The 18490-nt window shown below is 40.8% G+C and overlaps 1 protein-coding gene across 1 annotated transcript; it reads left to right on the plus strand.

Moving 5' to 3' along the window:
* The first annotated feature begins 5857 nt into the window (after window positions 1–5857).
* WBP2NL (WBP2 N-terminal like) lies at window positions 5858–17940 on the plus strand. Its single transcript, XM_054988668.1, has 8 exons — window positions 5858–5970; window positions 9507–9615; window positions 10130–10265; window positions 11216–11308; window positions 11615–11803; window positions 13181–13324; window positions 14352–14428; window positions 16233–17940. Exons 1-8 carry the CDS (start codon window positions 5912–5914, stop codon window positions 16278–16280), a joined length of 855 nt encoding a protein of 284 aa, XP_054844643.1. The 5' UTR covers window positions 5858–5911; the 3' UTR covers window positions 16281–17940.
* The last annotated feature ends 550 nt before the right edge of the window (window positions 17941–18490 follow it).

An 18490-nucleotide genomic window follows, 5' to 3' on the forward strand; every position in this document is an offset into this window, starting at 1 on the left:
TTCATATGAGGGGGAAGGCATTTTAAAGAGAGGAATCCCTTTCAAATTGTGATGCAAACATTTTTTGGGGGGGTGGATTAAGTATAAAATGCCACTCTTGTCACTGTTCTACATCTGAGATGTCTTCTTGATCCTCCTTGATATTCTGCATTGTCAGAGCTGCTTTCAAGATGTTTTAAGAGATCCATGATTGCAACAATCCCCTTTGGGTTGCTGCAGCAGCCGGAAACATCAAGAGCGGCAACATGTCTCACCTGTGCCTTTCTTTCCTCTGACCCTTTGACAATGAGAGGAGACCCCTCTCCCAAGCATATTCCCTTATGTTGGGAATATTCCTCAGAACATGTACATTCAGAGGCCAAGCAGCATAAAGAAGCTTTTGGAGGACAAGCTAGGGCATGCTGTTCTTGGATTCCATGGTGCGGCTTTCTTACCATGATTTGTGCTCATTGCAGATTTTGCCCAGGTTAGTTCTAACAATCCACGTGGCTGTCTGTCGCCAATGTCCAAAAATGGAATCTGGCAACTCGATGCCAGTCCTCACAATCTCAGCATCTATTTTTAAAACAAAGAACAAGTGCCTAGCTCTCATGGCTATTGAGAAAAGATTTCAAGGTGTGTGGGCAGTCTCTGCTGGGCTTAGAAAGAAGTAATGGCTTGGGTAGAACTTCCAGTGGTCAGGAGGACAATATTACCCTGTGCAGATCTTACAGCAATCCTTGTCCATCATCACTATTTCACACTGCCTCCCAAAGTGCCATAAGTATCAGAAAAAAGCCTTTCCTCACTTTCAGATGTCATCACATATACTTTCAATACACCCTTCTGCCCAATAGTTATTCATTTAAAAATTATATACAGTTGTTCTCCAGGTGGAACAATTCAACAAGAAAATACAATGTAAAGTTGTAAACATATAACAACAGGGAAAAGTCTGACACCAGCACTATATAATCCAGCACGCAGAAGTCACAATTGCTACAGATCATTAATCATGAATCTGAAAAGAAACATTTTTCAGAGTGTCCTAATCTGGCCATGGAATGGCCTCCTCAGGAAGGAAATTCCAAAGAGCCTGGAAATCACAGAGAAAACTCCACTTTGTTTTCTGTAACTGTGTGCTTTCACAGACTGGTGAGATGATATTTGAAATAAAGTTTCTTGAAATAACTTGAGAGGACTTATCATCTTAAGAGAAGATAAGAAGCTGTTCTCTCTAAGATGCTATTTAGTCAACTACTGTATTTAATTTATTTTAAACAATTTTATGGCCTGCTTTCAGCTAAAAAGCTTTCAAGGCAGCTTACAATTTTTTTAAAAAAATGTAATGATAAAAACAAGAAAAAATAGTGGCATAAAATTAACCACAAAGCCACAGCATAAACCCCTAACATTTTTATGTTTCATTTTTTATCCCTTTCTTCCTCCAAGGAATTCAGGAGGTGGTGTACATGGTTCTCCCTGCTCTATATTTCCTATGAGGAAGGTTAGGCTGAGAAATTGTGAATGGCCCAAGAATATCCAGTGGGCTTTCTGGGGATTTGAACACAGGTCTCCCCAGTACTAGTCCGGCACGCTAACCATTAACAGTATAAAACTAAAGCATAAAAACCACCATTTCCAAAAAGCCAAAGAAATCCTAAATAACAAATTAGAGCGATGATCACAGCAATAAAAATACTGATTTTTTTAAAAAGATCAAATTAAAACAGCAACAGCCAACCACTTTCAATATCAAACTACAAATGCCAAGGAAAAGAAGAATGTTATTTTGCCACTAGTACTAATGGTGGGCAAATGGCTGTGAGGCCAAGGTGACACAACAGAAAAAGCCCTATCACTGGTGGCCACCAACCTACCTTCTGATGGCAGAGGCACACAAAACATGGCACCTGAAGATGATGTTAACCGTTCCAGATGATTTATTTATTTATAAGTGCATATTCAGCCTGAAGGTTCTTGGATTTAAACACTAGCACTTCAAGGAATAGGCAAGAAGGGAAGCTCTTTCAACATTGATGAGAGGTGTTTCTTGAAATTGATGTCAGCTAACAACTGCATTTTGAAACAACTAAAGTTTCTAAACAGTCCTGAAAGGCAGCCCTAAATGAGATCAGATCATGGATAACTATGGTCAGATCTTGTTTCTCGAGGAATTCTATAAATGATGCACTAACTGAAGTGGGTTAACGATGCTACATGCCACAGAAGCAACCAGTCTAGAGTCACCCCATGGCTTGTCCTAGATGCTGCCAGCCATGACCAGCCTCTACCCTCTCCCTGGGCCCCCACTTGGCACCTACCTGGCATCAGGGCAGGAAAACACGGGGGACCACTGGGTCAGTGCCAGGAGGAGCCACAGACGATGGCAGCTTGGTGATCATGGCAGGAGCAGCAAAAGGGGACAGAGCAGCTGGGAAGTGCACTCCCATCCCAGAATAGATAGTATCCTTACTTCCTGATTAACCATATTATCAGTCATCAGCACCTCAGTCTTGTCTGGACTGCATTTCAGTTTATTAGCCCTCATCCGGTCCATTACTGCCTCCAGACACCAGTTCAGAATGTTCACTATCTCATCTGGCTCGTCTGAAAAGTAGTGTGTCATTGGCATTGTGATGTTTACTCCAAATCATGATACGGCCTCTCCCAGCAGATTAAGCAAATGGCATAGGGTGGAATTGAGCAGGACTTCCTAGTGCAATGTAGTTGAGCCCCAGCCCCACAGCACTATCTTCTGGAAGCAGTGAGCCAGACAGGAATGCAACCACCAAAGTATTGTATCCCTGAAACCCATCCAGGATATCATGGCTGGCGATATTGGAAACCCCTGAGAAGTCCTGAAGAACCAACAGGGCTGCACTCCTCATTGTCTCTCTCTTAGTGAATTTGATCATTAAGGAAAGGTGTATGTGTTATATCCCTAGATGACTGTCTCCATGTGGCGAGTTGTTTGGGCTCCATGATTTATTATAGGGACCAACAATTTTCTTTGTGTCACCACAGAGCGTTTATTGCACCATATGCATTGTGGAGAAAAGAGCTGATCCATTTGGTGAACTGCAACACACAAACAACACACCATGTAGTGAAAGCTGTAATATGAAGCAATTTAAAGCAGGTCAGTCTCCAGTTAACGGCTGTAACAGGCCCACCAGTTCATTCACAGTCCAAATACAAGATTTATATTCAAGGCTATGGAGGCTGTTAGAATCCATCTGTTTAAATCATTGTCTTTTCAGTGCTGATACAAGCAAGGACTGGTGAAATTAAAACCAAAAGCCCTCTTCTCCTCATAGCATCACTAACTGGCAATACAAGATATACAAGGCACTCATGCTATTGTGTAATGAAGGTGAGGGTATCATTGCCCATACCTGTGTAAAGAGGAAGGCTTTCCCTTTCACTGTAACTTTAATACTGCATGGCTATGTTTTGCTCTAATTCTATATGGTAGCAAAGCATTTGAGGAATGCATGAAGATTTTTCTCTTTGATGAAGAAAGTCTTGACTAGTCTGGTCTTTGCATTCCAAATGGGAGAAGTCTTGATGGGTTCCTACTGTACAGTTTCTGACTGCATCACTCTAAAAAATTACAAAAATATTTAGTTTTCTAATTTACATGCAACATAATAAGATTAGATTTAGAATTCTATTCTCGTGCTAAACCAAGTAAGTCCATTTAAAGAGAATTTCCCATTTATGTTACACTCAAAGTTTTGAGTCGATGCAATGCATTATGGAAGAAAGTAACAATTTGTATACACCCATTATTAGGACAGACCTTTGCCTTTCAGTAGCCAACAATAGGAACTCCAGGTGTTCATGGCCTTCTATTGCTGCTAGTGGAATGCACTGGTATGATGATGCTTATTCTCCATTCCAATCTCTCCCAAAACGAACACCTGACTAAACAATATTCTGTTGATTGCCACTACTACAATTATACAGTGTCAACAGCTTCATTTTAGGAAGGTAATGACCCTGAGCAATATTTTGGTTTTCCTCTTTTTTTCTGTCTTTGATGCGACACACGGATCTGTGAAAAACAGGGACAAAAGGCCATAAACAACAAAAAAGGGAGCCAATTGGTAAAGTATCAGTAGAATCCTCTTGTTGTCTCTGAAAGTTCTACATTGTAATTGTGCATATCAAGATGTACTCAAGCAGTTTGGAAATATAGACCCTTCTTGTAATAAAGTTCATGGGCACACTGGTAGATTATTAGAGCAAGATAATGCAAGCATGAAGGAATGAATGAAGCCTAGATTCTCCTGATACCTCTAGCCCACAAAAGTATCATATTGAAGCCCTCTTTGTTATCTGACTAGCCCTGATTGAGAAAAAATGACATATAGCAGTGATGTAAATGTAAATGTTGGTAGACTTAATTTTCTATCGGTGTTCTGTTGTCTGATTAAACAAAGTGTCATTTGAACAAATGGTCTGTTACTTCATTTGGTCAGCGGTTTTATTGCTCTTTTATTACTCATTATTACCCTTCATTTGGGTCAGGGTCGACATATACAACACCTATTTTTACAATCTTTGTGTCACTACAGGCAGTGTATTTTCCAGCATGGGCTTCCATCATGCTCAGATACTCAGCACTTTGCTATGCCAACAAATACATATTTAGGCTAGCATACAAAGTGGTACTGCACAAACTGTATCACAACAGGAGTTGTTCCAGCACTGCAGGAGAATGTTCTAGTGCTATTGTTAGTGTACCTCTGTGTCTTGAGAGTTGCCTCCAAGCCAAAGCAGATTTCTTCTCTACATTTTTCATCTTCTCTTGAAATATGCCTGGAAACTGATGGTTTATCGAATCCTACGTGGCATGAGTGGAACAGTATTATACAAATGGCAACTCTCCTGACCTGTCCTACTGCTGTCTTTTACGTCCTTCTCTCAATTGTGTCTTCATGGGTTAGTGGGCTCCTGGAGAACATCATGGGGGTTGAAGGTAAGGGCTGCAATGAGGGAAGGGGGAATAGTCTCTTTGTTGAGAAGAAAGGGAGGTTAGGATCCCAGACAGATTTTTCAACTAAGCAATATGCTTAGTTTTATATTAAATAGTTTTGTATTAAAACAAATAGTTTTATATTATAGTTTTATATTAAAACTATAGTCATAGTTTAGTTCCTTGGAAATACAATTCCCAGTGTTACTTGATTATGGAATGAGCTTAAATGTAGATATGAGGCAGACCAGACACCTAGTTTTTTCAAGTGTTTACACACACACATTTAAACTCCTTGCAGGAGCATCAAGGTGTTTATAAGCCTACCTTTCCTTCTCAGTGTTTTGCAAATTTTCTTCACACAAATGTCTGTCTAAAACAAAATTTCATTCTGGAGTGATAGTAATGTTCCAGAAAGTATTACGTTTTATATATTGAAAAGGTGTTGTCCATAGGGTCACAACGAATACTGCCCATCTTTCTAGAGAAGAGTCTCTGTGTTTCCAAAAGAAAAGAAACGCAGCCACAGGAAATAGATCCAGAGGAGTTAGCCGTGTTAGTCTGTAGTAGCAAAACCGAAGAGAGTCCAGTAGCACCTTTAAGACTAACCAACTTTACATGGGATTCTCAGAAGGCCTCTTTCTTTTATCGAGGCAGATTTCCAGTTTCGGCGAGGTCTCTCCGTCACCAACCTGGCCCATCTCTAAACTGGGATCTTCTAGGGAAAGCGACAGAAAGCGCAACTGCCTTTCCGCGGCTGTCAGTCCCCAGCGCACCCGGCGCACCTCCCCTCAGGAGACAACGAAGGCCCCGCCTCTCCCTTCGCGCCGCCCCGCCAAGAGGCGGGCTGGTGCGCCGTGAGGTCACGGCCGCTGCGGGGCGGCTCCGCGGAAGGAGGGGAAGGATGAGCGAGGAGGCCCGCCCTGCTAGGTGTCCCCGGCTGCGAAGATGGCGCTGAACAGGAACCACTCGGAGGGCGGCGGGATTATCCTGCCCCACGGGGAATGGTGAGCGGGAGGCAAGGCGGGGCCGGAGTCGGGGTGGGAGGGGAGCGCAGGATGCGGCGTCGGCCGCCCTCAAGGGCTGTGAAGCCTGTTTCGGCCTGTCTTTGCGCGGGCCAGGGCGGCTCGGGAGTCGCCCGGCAGAGTCGCCCGTTCCTCCGCTGAGAACGACCCCCGGGCCCCCGCCCTAGAGTGCAGTTGTGACGTACGCACAACGACGACGCCCGCTTCAGGGCTCTCCTTCCGGGCTTTCCTCCCCCGAGAACTGCCCCCTGTCCGTTCTCGGAGGGAGATACTGAAGTGATTGTCACCGGTGGATTATTATCTTTATCTCTTTAGCCCGTAATGGTGCCTCACGCCCACTCCCCCTTTCAGCCCCCTCGCAGCGTGACCCTAGTCCGCCTTTTCTCTTTTCTGTCATATGTGGCAAACAAATACACACAGGCTGTGATAAGAGCCTCACTTAGTCGTGCCCAGTTTTTCTCCCTAATAAAATTATTTTCTGGAGAGGCGGGTGAGGGACTAAGTGCAGGCAGGGCTTCTTGCAAACTGTTCAAATTGTATCTTTTTTTCTGGCAAATCCTGGGCAGCAGGGTTCGGGCTGTAGCTCCAGCATCTTGGCCCAGTGAGGGCAGTTCCCCATTTTGGGAGCAGTGGAGAGCACTGTATTGTCGAAGGCTTTCACGGCCCGAGAACGATGGTTGTTGTGGGTTTTCCGGGCTGTATTGCCGTGGTCTTGGCATTGTAGTTCCTGACGTTTCGCCAGCAGCTGTGGCTGGCATCTTCAGAGGTGTAGCACCAAAAGACAGAGATCTCTCAGTGTCTCTGTCTTTTGGTGCTACACCTCTGAAGATGCCAGCCACAGCTGCTGGCGAAACGTCAGGAACTACAATGCCAAGACCACCCGGAAAACCCACAACAACCAGTGGAGAGCACTGTCAAATTAAGGCCTTTGTCATCTTTGTTTTAACGAACTGGAAAATTAATTAAAAGTAGAATGTTTCTGGGATAGCAGGATTTGAATCCAGTTGCACCTTAGAGATCAACAAGATTTTCAGGCTATAAGCTTTTGAGAGTCAGAGCTCCCTTTAGATTGTTCAGGGGATATGAAGAAAGGAGCTCTGACTCAAAAGCTTATAACCTGAAAAATCATCTTGGTTTCTAAAGTGCCTCTGGACTCGGATCCTGCTGTTTTACTGCAGACCAACATGGCAACTCAGCTAAAACTATGTTCTGGGATGATTCCCACATTTCTTATTTGAAGTGGTGCCTCATGCATGGTTTCAGGATCTTTTAAAAAAATAGTAGTGGTAAAAATTGGCATAATGATGTGGGGAAGATATTGCCATAAATAAAACTGTATTTTTCTCATGGTTGTATATGCATTGTTTTTCATGTGTAAAATGAGTCTCAAGGGTTTTCCTGAAGGTGTGAGCAGCAGCTCTTTATGCGTCTTGAGCAGGATTTGCAGGATTAAGGGTGATTTGGGAATGGACTGGCCATCAGATGGTATCTATTGCTAAAGGTCAGTGCCTGTTTTCCTTGAGAAAGTGCTGACAGCAATATCTTGAGGACTGAGACTTCACTTGGACTGGGTAGGCTCATAATTTTCATCCATCAGGGTCAGATCAAAAAGCTGCCTTAGTTTTTTCTTTCACAATATATTAGGGCAGCATCTCCTTCATTCTCTTTTCTCCCACGGTTGTTAAAACTGATATTTTCACAATGTAAACCAAATTGGAAAAGTAGGAAGTGTTGCGGCAGACTGCCTTCCTCATCTGATGCTGCATTGGCTACACCCATAGCTCCTGCAGCTTGCGGCTGTGATATGAGCAACTGTTTTTTGATTATTAGATTGCCCTAACTTGTTCAGTCAGTCATATATTTGCAGTAGTAAACCCTGAAAGCATTTACTGTGGACTCTAGCACTTTCTGACTTGAAATTCTCTGGTGATCTCGGTAGTAAAGAAAATTTAGAAATAGAAATCAAGTCTGTTTGACTTCAGGCTCATTTTTAGTGTGTTGGGTAATGTTTTGAATAGCTGTGTGGGTTTCTGAGAGCAGTGGAGACAAACTTCATTTATTTTAAGATAAACTAAGTATTTGTGGACTATAATCTTTATTGATTTAGTCATTTCCAGGGCTTTTTTTCTGGGAAAAGAAGTGGTGGAACTCAGTGGGTTGCCCTTGGAGAAAATGGTCACATGGCTGGTGGTCCCGCCTCTGATCTCCAGACAGAGGGGAGTTTAGATTGCCCTCCGTGCCTTGCTGGCACGGAGGGCAATCTAAACTCACTCAGTCTGGAGATCAGGGGGCGGGGCCACCAGCCATGTGACCATTTTCAAGAGGTTCCAGAACTCCGTTCCACTGCGTTCCAGCTGAAAAAAGTCCTGGTCATTTCAGTTTAATTCCTAGCTAGTTTAAGTTTCTGCAGCGTTTATGGATAGATGTTTAATCTTTGATTTCATTTAATTTAGCCTCCTTGTTAGTTGCGGAAAATCCTGTTGATCCAGAAAAGTGTCCCCTTGCTGATTCAGATCTAGAAGGAATGTGAAGAGTTAAATTTGTGTCACATGATTTCTGTCCTTAAGGCAGCTCTAGTAGGCATTTGAAAAGGAGGAAGTTTATATGCAGCAAAGATCATTCACGTGATGGTGTCCACATCCTTAATATTCACTGACAGTTTTTGACACATTTGGAGAGGATGGCAGAGGGTAAGAGGTGTTAGGTAAAAGATTAACAGTGCAATACTGTGAACTCCTTCTTGGAAGTCTTGAAAGCTTATGCTACAATAAAATTGGTTAGTCTTAAAGGTGCTACTGGACTCTTTTTGATTTTGCTACCACAGACTAACACGGCTAAGTCCTCTGCATCTATGTCATTGAATAGATTCTCATTAGATCTTTCTAAGATCAACACTCATTCTTCCTTTTGAAATTGGGTTGATAGCTATACTCCCTACAACCCAATCATATACATGTTATGAAGCAGCTTTTGGTTTTAACAAAAGCTTACTCCTAAGTAATTCAATATAAGATTACATCCATAAGAAGCACAAATGTTTTGATGTTTATGTGAAAAATGATGGAGAACTCTGAATTCAAACTATTACAGAAGAAAGTGTTAGCCTAGGTGCTTAACCCATAAAAGTCAGTGGATTGGATGGATTAATTTAAGTAAATGCTGTAGCAATAATGTGTATGTGTTTAGTACAGAGAACTGCTTCCAAAGCAAAAAGGGGTTTTCCTATTATACAGAAAGGTCTAATGGAGCCACAGTTCTTGATGATATTTTGGTCAGTTTCCTAGGATAATTTGATGAGAAATGCTATAGGAGCCTTCCCTTGTTAGTTTTAGAGAATAACGCTCAGGGGAACAGCATTTCTAGCTTAGTGTCTAATACATTTCTTAGAGTGACTTATCTGTATTTGGCATTTCTCTTCCTGACACATATTGTAAAGATGACTCTTCACCCATCTGTGTTGGTATGGGCTGCACTGAAAAATGCTAATTGTGATGGGTGTTTTGTTATCTTCCCCAAAGTATTATCAAGCAGTGTAAAGATGTGGAGCTGACCTTCTCTGATGTGACCAGCAAACAGGATATCTTCAAAGGCACCAAGAAAGGAATGGTGTTTCTTACCCCCTACAGGGTAAGTCTTGAGCTAGTTTCACCTTCACTATACTATCCGTTATTTTTGCCCAGGCGCTGTTAAGTGATCATTCTCAGAAAGTGGAAAGAAGTGCTCCAGGATCCATCCAGATTTGCTTAGATACGTGCTTGTAGCCATGGGTGCTTTTAGTTGGTTACATGTGATATTCAAGCTGTATCCCTTTTTTAGGAAATGAAGGCTTGGTGTTGTGTCCTTTTAACCTTGAATATTCATTCTTAGTAGCCTTCAAAATGTTCAGGCTCTGTTCCCACCTTTAACCTGCAACATGAGACACTTCCTCCAGTTACAAAGGAGAATAATGTTCTCACCTCTTGAATTAATATACAGAAGAGGAAATTTTAGTAATTGTTCCCAGCCGCATCTGCAGAAATTTCCTGGATGACTACGTGTAAATCCTCTACAGGGTTGGGCTTTGAATACCCAGGATACGAACGGCTTTCCTCTCTCCTCAATGAGATCTTTAACTGGGATCCTGCTTTGTATTTTCTTGCAGGTCATCTTTTTGTCTAAGGGCAAGGACCCAATGATGTCCTTCCAGATGCCATTCACCTTGATGAAAGGATGCTCTGTTGAACAGCCAGTATTTTCTGCTAATTATATCAAAGGAGTGGTGCAGGCAGAACCAGGAGGTTTGTTATCACTCATGCAGAGAAATGCATTTGTTAATTTGTTGAGTTTCTAATAGGCATGTATAAATCCCATTGAAAGATTGAGTTTTTCATTTCCATTGCTCTTGAGCAAGAGATTTCTGCAGAGAATATGTAGCAGAATCCCTTTGAATTTGAGACAGAAACCCTTGTAGAGTCATCATCTTGCTGTAGGCTTTAGCTGACTATTTACTAAATACCTTCAGCGAAAGAAATCCCCCATGTTGATCTGATTCTCAGTCAGTGTTCAACTTGTGCAAGTTCTCTTTTGGTTTGCAAATGCTTTCCTCCAGTGGCACTGATATAAAGTAACTTTTGTGAGGAATGTCCGCCCTGGTTTTGTTTTTACTGTTGTAATAGTTTGGTTTTGGAAAAAAGGATAAGCTGGGATTTACAGTGGCAACTTTATTTTTATGGAAAACTTACATTTCAGCTGAGAATTTTTAAGACTAAGCCACAGAGGCTTCTTGCTGAAATAAGGTTAAATATTTTGCTCATACTGTGGATAGTTTCAGATTCTGATTAAATTCAGAATTCAGAATTCTAGCTGCCCAGTTAAGTCTTTCCAGATGAAGGGCAAAACTTCACCCCTCAGCATCTTGAGTTTCTGCTTCAAAGAAGAGAAAGCGTCTCTGTGAGAGCTTTTTTGGATGCTAGGAGAAGAGAGCAATCCCTAGTTACTACATTTGCACAAATCTCATTGAAACTGAGTATTGTGGGAGCAATACTTGCTGGGTTAATATTGGGATGGGAAACCTGTATTGTAGTATGCTGTTAGTTGTAAAACACGGTTGAATTTCTTTATTATCTCACTTTTAAAGTTGAACAGTGTTTGCTGTTGCTTCATTGCCAAGAAACATGCAGATTCAATCCTAGTTTTTAATCCTGAGACACTACCATGATTAACATTTTTATATGGTTATTTCCCTTAGGTGGCTGGGAAGGGCAGGCTTCATTTAAGATGAGCTTTTGCAGTGGAGGCGCCATAGAATTTGGGCAAATGATGTTCAGACAGGCCAGTGATGGTAAGACTCTCCCCCTAATTCTGATCACTTGGTAACTGCTGTCTGGTTTGAATCGCAGAACTTGACAGCTCTAAATAGTCCTTCAGTTGAAACAAACACTACACCAGTTGATATTTACGATCCATTTCGTTCCCATAGTGCGAAAGGGTTGCCTTATATCAACGATAATTGATATGTTATATATCTGTGCATCCATTTCAGGATTTTTGCTGACTGATATGATAAATATAGTGGTATTGCTCACCAAAATGCAGTAAAAACAATTTTTCCCCTCTAACTATTGCTTCCTAAATATATTCTGTTCAGCTTCCAGAGGGGTACCTTTCCAGAGTTTTGGCTATGGGTTTGCATATATTTCTGGAGGTTACATACCAGCACCAGGACCTTACGTTCCTCCACCACCTGCTGCTGGACCGTACCCTTATATACACCCACAGATGAATGGATATGGACCTGCTCCACAACCTATGGGATATCCGTATGCGCCTCCTCCAGGTGAGAGATTCTAGTAATCTTCATAATATAGTGATGCTTGGATATAGGCAGTGTTTTACTCCCCCATAGAATTTACTGTAGAAGTGGATAAAAATGTTTAAGAAGTTAAGAGGAGCCCTGCTAGGTTAAGCTAAGAATGCATCTAGTCCAGCATCATGTTTCCTACACTGGCCAGTCAGAAGCTTCTAGGAAACTCTCAAGCAGGGGATTCCATTTTCTCTTCAATTTTTAAGCCAGTGGTCAGTGATTCTGTTAACAAATTTTGTGTTGAGTGAACAAGCACTTTCTTTTGTTTGTCTTGAATTAATGTAACTAGATAACAACCCCCCCCCCCCACATCCCACATGAGGGAAAGGAAAAGCCTGAAGCAGCTGGCCCAAATCTAGGGTATGAACATGAATATGAGTTTGACTCTGGAGAGGATCATATTTAGTAACAAAAATACTCATACATACATAAAAGAGGATGTCTTCTCTAAATAAATTTAATTTTAAAATTAATTTATTATAAATCTCATAGAAATACAAATCGTAAAAAGAAGGCTGATTTCTTGTTACAAAAGGAACATAGTCCTTATCCTCCAATATCCCGCTTCAAGCAGTAAATAAATATTATTTTACATTGTTGTGTGGGTTAATCTCATTTCAGCAAATAATTAATTTATAGTCCACTTTTCTTACTGAGACTCAGTGCAGATTACACAATTAAAAACAATAAAATGGGTACAGAATTGGAAAATGATGCAGTAAAATGCATACAGTATTATACAATGCAGTGGTCTGATTACAAGATTGGAGAACCTGCAGTAAAAACAGATAATCTGTACAGTGGACTTAGTTACTCAGGTACAGGCAGTTGTCTCAAAGCTGCAGTGATAACTTCTGATTTGATTCTTTCCTGAAGTATTTTATAAGTAATAATTTGATTAATTCTGTATCAAAATCTTTCTTTGACATTCTTCTATTAAGAGGTTTGTTGTTTTCAGTCTTTTGCTACTAGTTGTTATTAGCAAATAAATTAATATTTGCTTTAAAAAGCCTACAGTCCTTAATATGTCCTAGGAACAATAAAAAGGGTTCTGGTGGCAGTTACAAAGGGTTGTCCACATGGCCCTCTAACGGTATAGAATGCACTGGTACACCACATCAATTCCGACAGTGTACCAGTGCAGAATGCTTTGCTCTCTGCATGCTATATAGCTAGTGGAAACAGTGGCAGAACTGTTGTGGACTTTGCATCTCCCATGATGGTCTTTCAGCTCTGAATATGAGTAGCTCAAGGAAAAGGTACCTTACTTCTGGGAGAGACGGATGACATTTAATGCAAAACTGCTGTGAGCCGCAGACAGATGTGACACCCATTATCTTCTTTTTTCAGGCATGTACCCGCCACCTGGTGGGATGTATATGGCACCACCACCTCCATATCCTGGCCCTTCTGCTGCAGGCCCTTCAGCTCCAAATCATGCAGGACCTTCAGCTCCTTCAGCCCCTATATCCTGGGTAGAGCCTGGAATGCCAGGTAAGGCAGATCGTAAGGAGTTTTTTGTCCAGAATTAAGAATAGCCAGATCAGATTTTGCTTAGATAACTTCTTAGTTCAAAACCTAGAAAATAGTTATCAGTTGAAGAGGTATAAACAGTAACACCATTGAGAAATAAGCAGTTATCTTCTGTTCCACTGTGTTCCCTGCTATTTGGAGGATATCCAAATTTAAAATGAAATCTTGTGCTGTCTTTTGCTCTTTCAATAAGAGGCTGAATATGGGAGGAGAATATTCATTCCATGTTTATGGAACTTCTGTTGATATTTGAGATGTGAGGGTTGTCCACATGCAGTCTTCTGATTTCCTCAGTGATGTTTTATAGTGAAGAAGCCTTCTGATAGCCATGGAACCACTTGCCCTAACAGTAAAAGGCAGGGGCTGTAGTTCAGTAGTAGAGTGCATACTTTGCATGCAGAAGGTCCTTGGCATCTTCAGTTAAAATATCTCAGAGTAGCAGGTGTTTAGAGAACTCTTCTCTACATGAGACCCTGGAGAGGCCATTGATGGTCTGAATAGGCAATACAGAACTAGGTGGACCAGTGGTCTGCCTTGATATGAGGCAGCCTCACATGTAAAACTATATTTAGTTCTATGGAGGGAGGCCTGTGAAAGCCTGGTCACAGTCTCAAAGGCTTTGAATCACAATATACTTGCAAACAAAAATGCACGCTTTGGCTAAAGTCCAGGTAGCTATCTCATCTGGGAGAATGATGGGATTGGAACCGTGAGCATACATAGATTTCTCCACCTCTATTGGCACGCTTCTTGATCTCATTCGGTTGTTGTGATCATCGTGGGGTTTCCCATTCTTGGCCTCTCAAAAATCATTGCAGTTCTATACGCTGGCCATGCTGAGTGTTTCCTTTCTGCAGAGAATGCAAGAATCTTCCTTCTCTTGCCTTATCCAGAAAAAGCTGCCCAAATAGGTATGTTTGTGGTTACAAGTCGCCTCTGTTTACATACATGTGAACAAGTTCTGTTTGATTCTTTTCTTACTTTGTAGGTGGCAACAAAGCAACACCGACAACTTCTAGTGCATATTACAACCCTGCCAATCCCCATAATGTCTATATGCCTATGGTAAGGAGTCTCTGGAGGTGAGCTTTGGGGTGTTGGAGGGGGAAACAGTGGTGTCGGCTGAGCTAGATTTCTGATTGCCCTCACAACCAGGCGAATGAGACGTAAAATTTCTGGAAATTTTGAAGTTCCAATGTTGGAGGGGGGGAAACGCTTTTTCTGCCCCCCCCCTCTGGAAACAACAATTTTGGGGAAAATTGAAATACATTCAATATTTACCTAAATCTCTTTTACCAGTTGACTAGTGTAAAATGCAACATTTATAATTTAGCCAGCATAAAAAAATGGTACTATTTGGCATATTTATGGAATTTAAAGTACAAGTATCTTCATTTTCTACAAGAAAAATTGCAAGTATACCCAATATTTGAAAGAGTTGTGAACTGCTGCACCCTATATCACCCTTGTATCTTTAATTTTTCTGCCATCTGAGAGGGAGCTGAAGGTAGAAAACAAATTCTGTAGTAAAATTAAGCATGTTATTTGGACAGAAACTCTCACAGGACGGCCAGTATATTGGATATTAATCTAAACTTCATAACACTGAACTCTTTAATAATATATTATTAAACACACAGCATATTAATTACTGCCAAAATTATTTAGATTTGAACAGAAACCATCTTTAAAATACTACACGTTTATAATATAAGAGGTTTTCCCCACCCTTTCCCTCTTTTCTGTATCCCCTATACTATTACTTTGTCTTTTCAAAATAAAAAAAATTATAATAAAAAAGTTTTTTTTCCCTAATGGTCCCCAAATCTTACCAGTTTTTTTGCTATTAGAAATATTGAAGTCCTTAAACTTCCACATTGTACATTTGGAATGCGTGGAATGTTTTATAAGACAAAGTTTTTCTCACTCAAAAAGATAAAATAGTTCGTAGAAGATTCTTTTTCATTGCTCCCCCAAATTTCCAAATGTTCCCATTGGAAAAATGGGGGGTGGGGGGTGGGGGGGGAGGCTTCAGAAAAAGTGTTTCTGGTTTTTTTACATGGCCTCTTATTTCTAAGTCAAACTTAACTTGAAATTGGTTAGATTAGAGAAGGCAACTTTTTATGGCATTGTTAGCAAGACCTGGTATTGGAGCACAGTGGAAAGAGTGAGAGTAGTAGTCAAGAGCATATTGTGTGTGTTTAAGAAACAGCACTGTAATGATATTTTTATAACCTTTTGCCTTTGGACCTTCAATTCATCTCCTCCTTACATTACCTCAGCAGGGCTCTGGTCACAATACTTTTTTATTTCCACTCACACAGAGCTTCAGGTATTCGCTACTTTACCTAGGGTTTTACCTTGAGAACACCTTCCCATTTTTGTTCGTTTGATCTATATATAGCTGCCTCCCTGACTCCCTCAAAAGGTTTTCACTGCCACCAAAACTTTCACCTTAGACCTTCTCGTTTTAACTAATAATATAGGAAGACTTGTTATAAATGGTAGTTTGACCAGTCAGCACATGAGGGTGGTTGTGAGGTTAAGAAGGGATCCTTTTTCCTTAAACAAAACTGCAGTTCCCTCTGCCCACTCTGTGGCTTGCAACATTTTCCCAGGCAATATTGAACTAATTTAGTTTAATGTGGGAAAGAACAAGATACTTTATGGCTCATGGCCTCTCACCATGATGTGTCCTCTCCTTCTTGGTGCACAATACAGAGCTGTCACAAAGGACATTGCAAAGGAGTAACTTTAATAAATAGTGATGAGGACTGATGCAATGAAAACAGGCTAAAGTGTTCTGGCATAAACTAAAAGCCGACCTGAAATGGGTATGTTGAATGATGCAGTTTTCTTTTATTTTTAGGATCAGCCACCTCCTTATTCACCACCTGATGAGAAAAAAAACAACTAGCAGGAGTCTAGCAGCAGTCCTCCCTCATTTTTTTCGCCCTTGAAGATGTCACTGCAACCATTTCTGGCTCTCTGTTTCTAGATCATTCAGTGTCAATAACATACATAATGTTTGGGTGGTTTAACGTAACAGCTCTTAAACCCTTGTGGTAATAACAAAACAAGTAGTGACAGTAATATTTTGATTGTTTGCATCTTCTCCTGGAGCCAGGTTAGAAATGCTGTGATTGTTTTAGCCTTTTAGTTTGGAAGGAGAGGCGAGTTAGCCACCCACACTGCAAAGGAAGCCGTATCACATATGTAGGAATGAAATATTGGATCTCTTTGCATCAAGCAAAGCGTTTTGAGAATGATGCACAAGTATGAGTGTAAAAGTATTATGCCCTTTGCCACCATCATGGTATGTTACAATTTTAACTCTGTGCAGTTTAATGCATGAGAGGGAATTCTGTAAATATGTTGGAGCCTTGTATCTTCTTACTGGGTAAGTGGCATTGTAGACTTTGGGGAAAGTCTGCCATGATATTTAGAAAATGGCCTGCAATGGGGATGAGAAAGACCAGAAGACTAACTAGTAACTATTACTCTATCTCCAGCTGTGTGTGTGAAAAAACATACACAGCAAAGGTCTTCTGTACACTTTGGATTCTCATATCCCATTGTATAAAAAGTATAAATATTAAGATGTACAGATTTCATACTCTAGATTTTTCTTACCTTTATGGCTATGGATCCGAAGGGTATTCTGTCTGATGCAGAAGGTGATGTAGTAATAAATCTCAAATTCAAATGAGGTCACGTTCTAGCAAATACAAGATCTATTTATATCAATTGGAAGCAAAGTGGGAGCTTTGTGAAACTAGTAGCCTTATGAACAAAACAAAATGCAATTAAGGATGTAGAATAATCTCTGGCATCCTGCACGTGAAATCTATGCAGAGAGTCTTCTGGAAATCAGACCCATCCATGCTCAGCATTCCTTTGCACCCAGTAGCAGCCTGTACCACAGAGATAGACGTATTTAGCAGGAAGATATCTTGTCAGAGATGACTACTGAAGCCATTTCTCTGGTTTAGCCTTTCTGTGGGCTGAACCAGGCATGAATGTAGCTAGAAGCATTATTATTGGGGCTGGGTGGGGTGGGGGACAGCTAGTATGAAACTTCCCAGTACACACCATGCAACATAGCTGTGTGAATATGGGACGTTTGCATTGGACAATATTGGGGGGGGGGAAATCACCTCTGAGTGAGGAAGGCAAAAACTGTTGTTATTTAGCCTGCACTGCTTTTTGGAAATCTTTGTTAGAATGCCATTCCTAAAAATCTATTGCTGAGAGGAGTCTGGTGTAGTTACAACCTGACTTCTTCAGTTCTAAAGAGAACCGTTGCTCCTTTTGATGGAAGTGGAGGGTACTGGGGTACTTTCCTTGAGCAGACTAGGGCTGTATATTTTTTAAGAAGAGCTCAAGAGAGACTCTGGTATCAGTTTTCCCGTAGAGCAGCTGAGCACAATATTCAATATAACAGACACAAAAGGAACTTTTTTCTAATAAAATCTTTTAATCAGTGTCCAAGAAGCTTACAACTTTCCACAATATAATATTTAGCTCCGTTTGTAATATTTTTGGATTGCACTTTAATACAGAAGTATTGAAATATTTGTCTGTGGTGGTGTGTTGCTAGCTCAATGTATTGTGATTTGTGCAAAGATGGAGGGAGGGGGGGAAGAGTTGGATACCCTGGAATAATTTCTTGGTAATTGAACTGTATGTAGTAAACGTATTGAGAATATGTTTAACTTCAGATCTAACATGCATGGCAGACTTCCTCAAATGCGGGCATGACTCTGCTGAAGATGAGCATTTCTGGATGTCTTCATATTACGGGAATATGAAATAGAGGCTCAAGGTTGGTTAAATATGCCTTGTGACCAAACTGGGATAATTTTTAAGGGAAGTGTGATTGCAGGTCATAGGTATAGCATGTTTAACCAATGGGGTTTGAGTTGTGGGGGATCAGATATTTGGAAGTGGTATATTAGTTTCAGTGGAGTTTGATACTCCAGTTATTTTTGCATTTAAATGCTATACAAATCCTGTTATCTTAAAGGTAAACTAGGTTCCTTTTGGAAATACTTAAAATTGCAAACAGAAAACATAAAGGTCCATTAACAGACGTGAAAACTACAGATTTAGAAGCAGTTAACTTTG

This window comes from Eublepharis macularius, chromosome 9 (assembly GCF_028583425.1).
Source record: "Eublepharis macularius isolate TG4126 chromosome 9, MPM_Emac_v1.0, whole genome shotgun sequence".
Classification (NCBI taxonomy): Eukaryota; Metazoa; Chordata; class Lepidosauria; order Squamata; family Eublepharidae; genus Eublepharis; species Eublepharis macularius.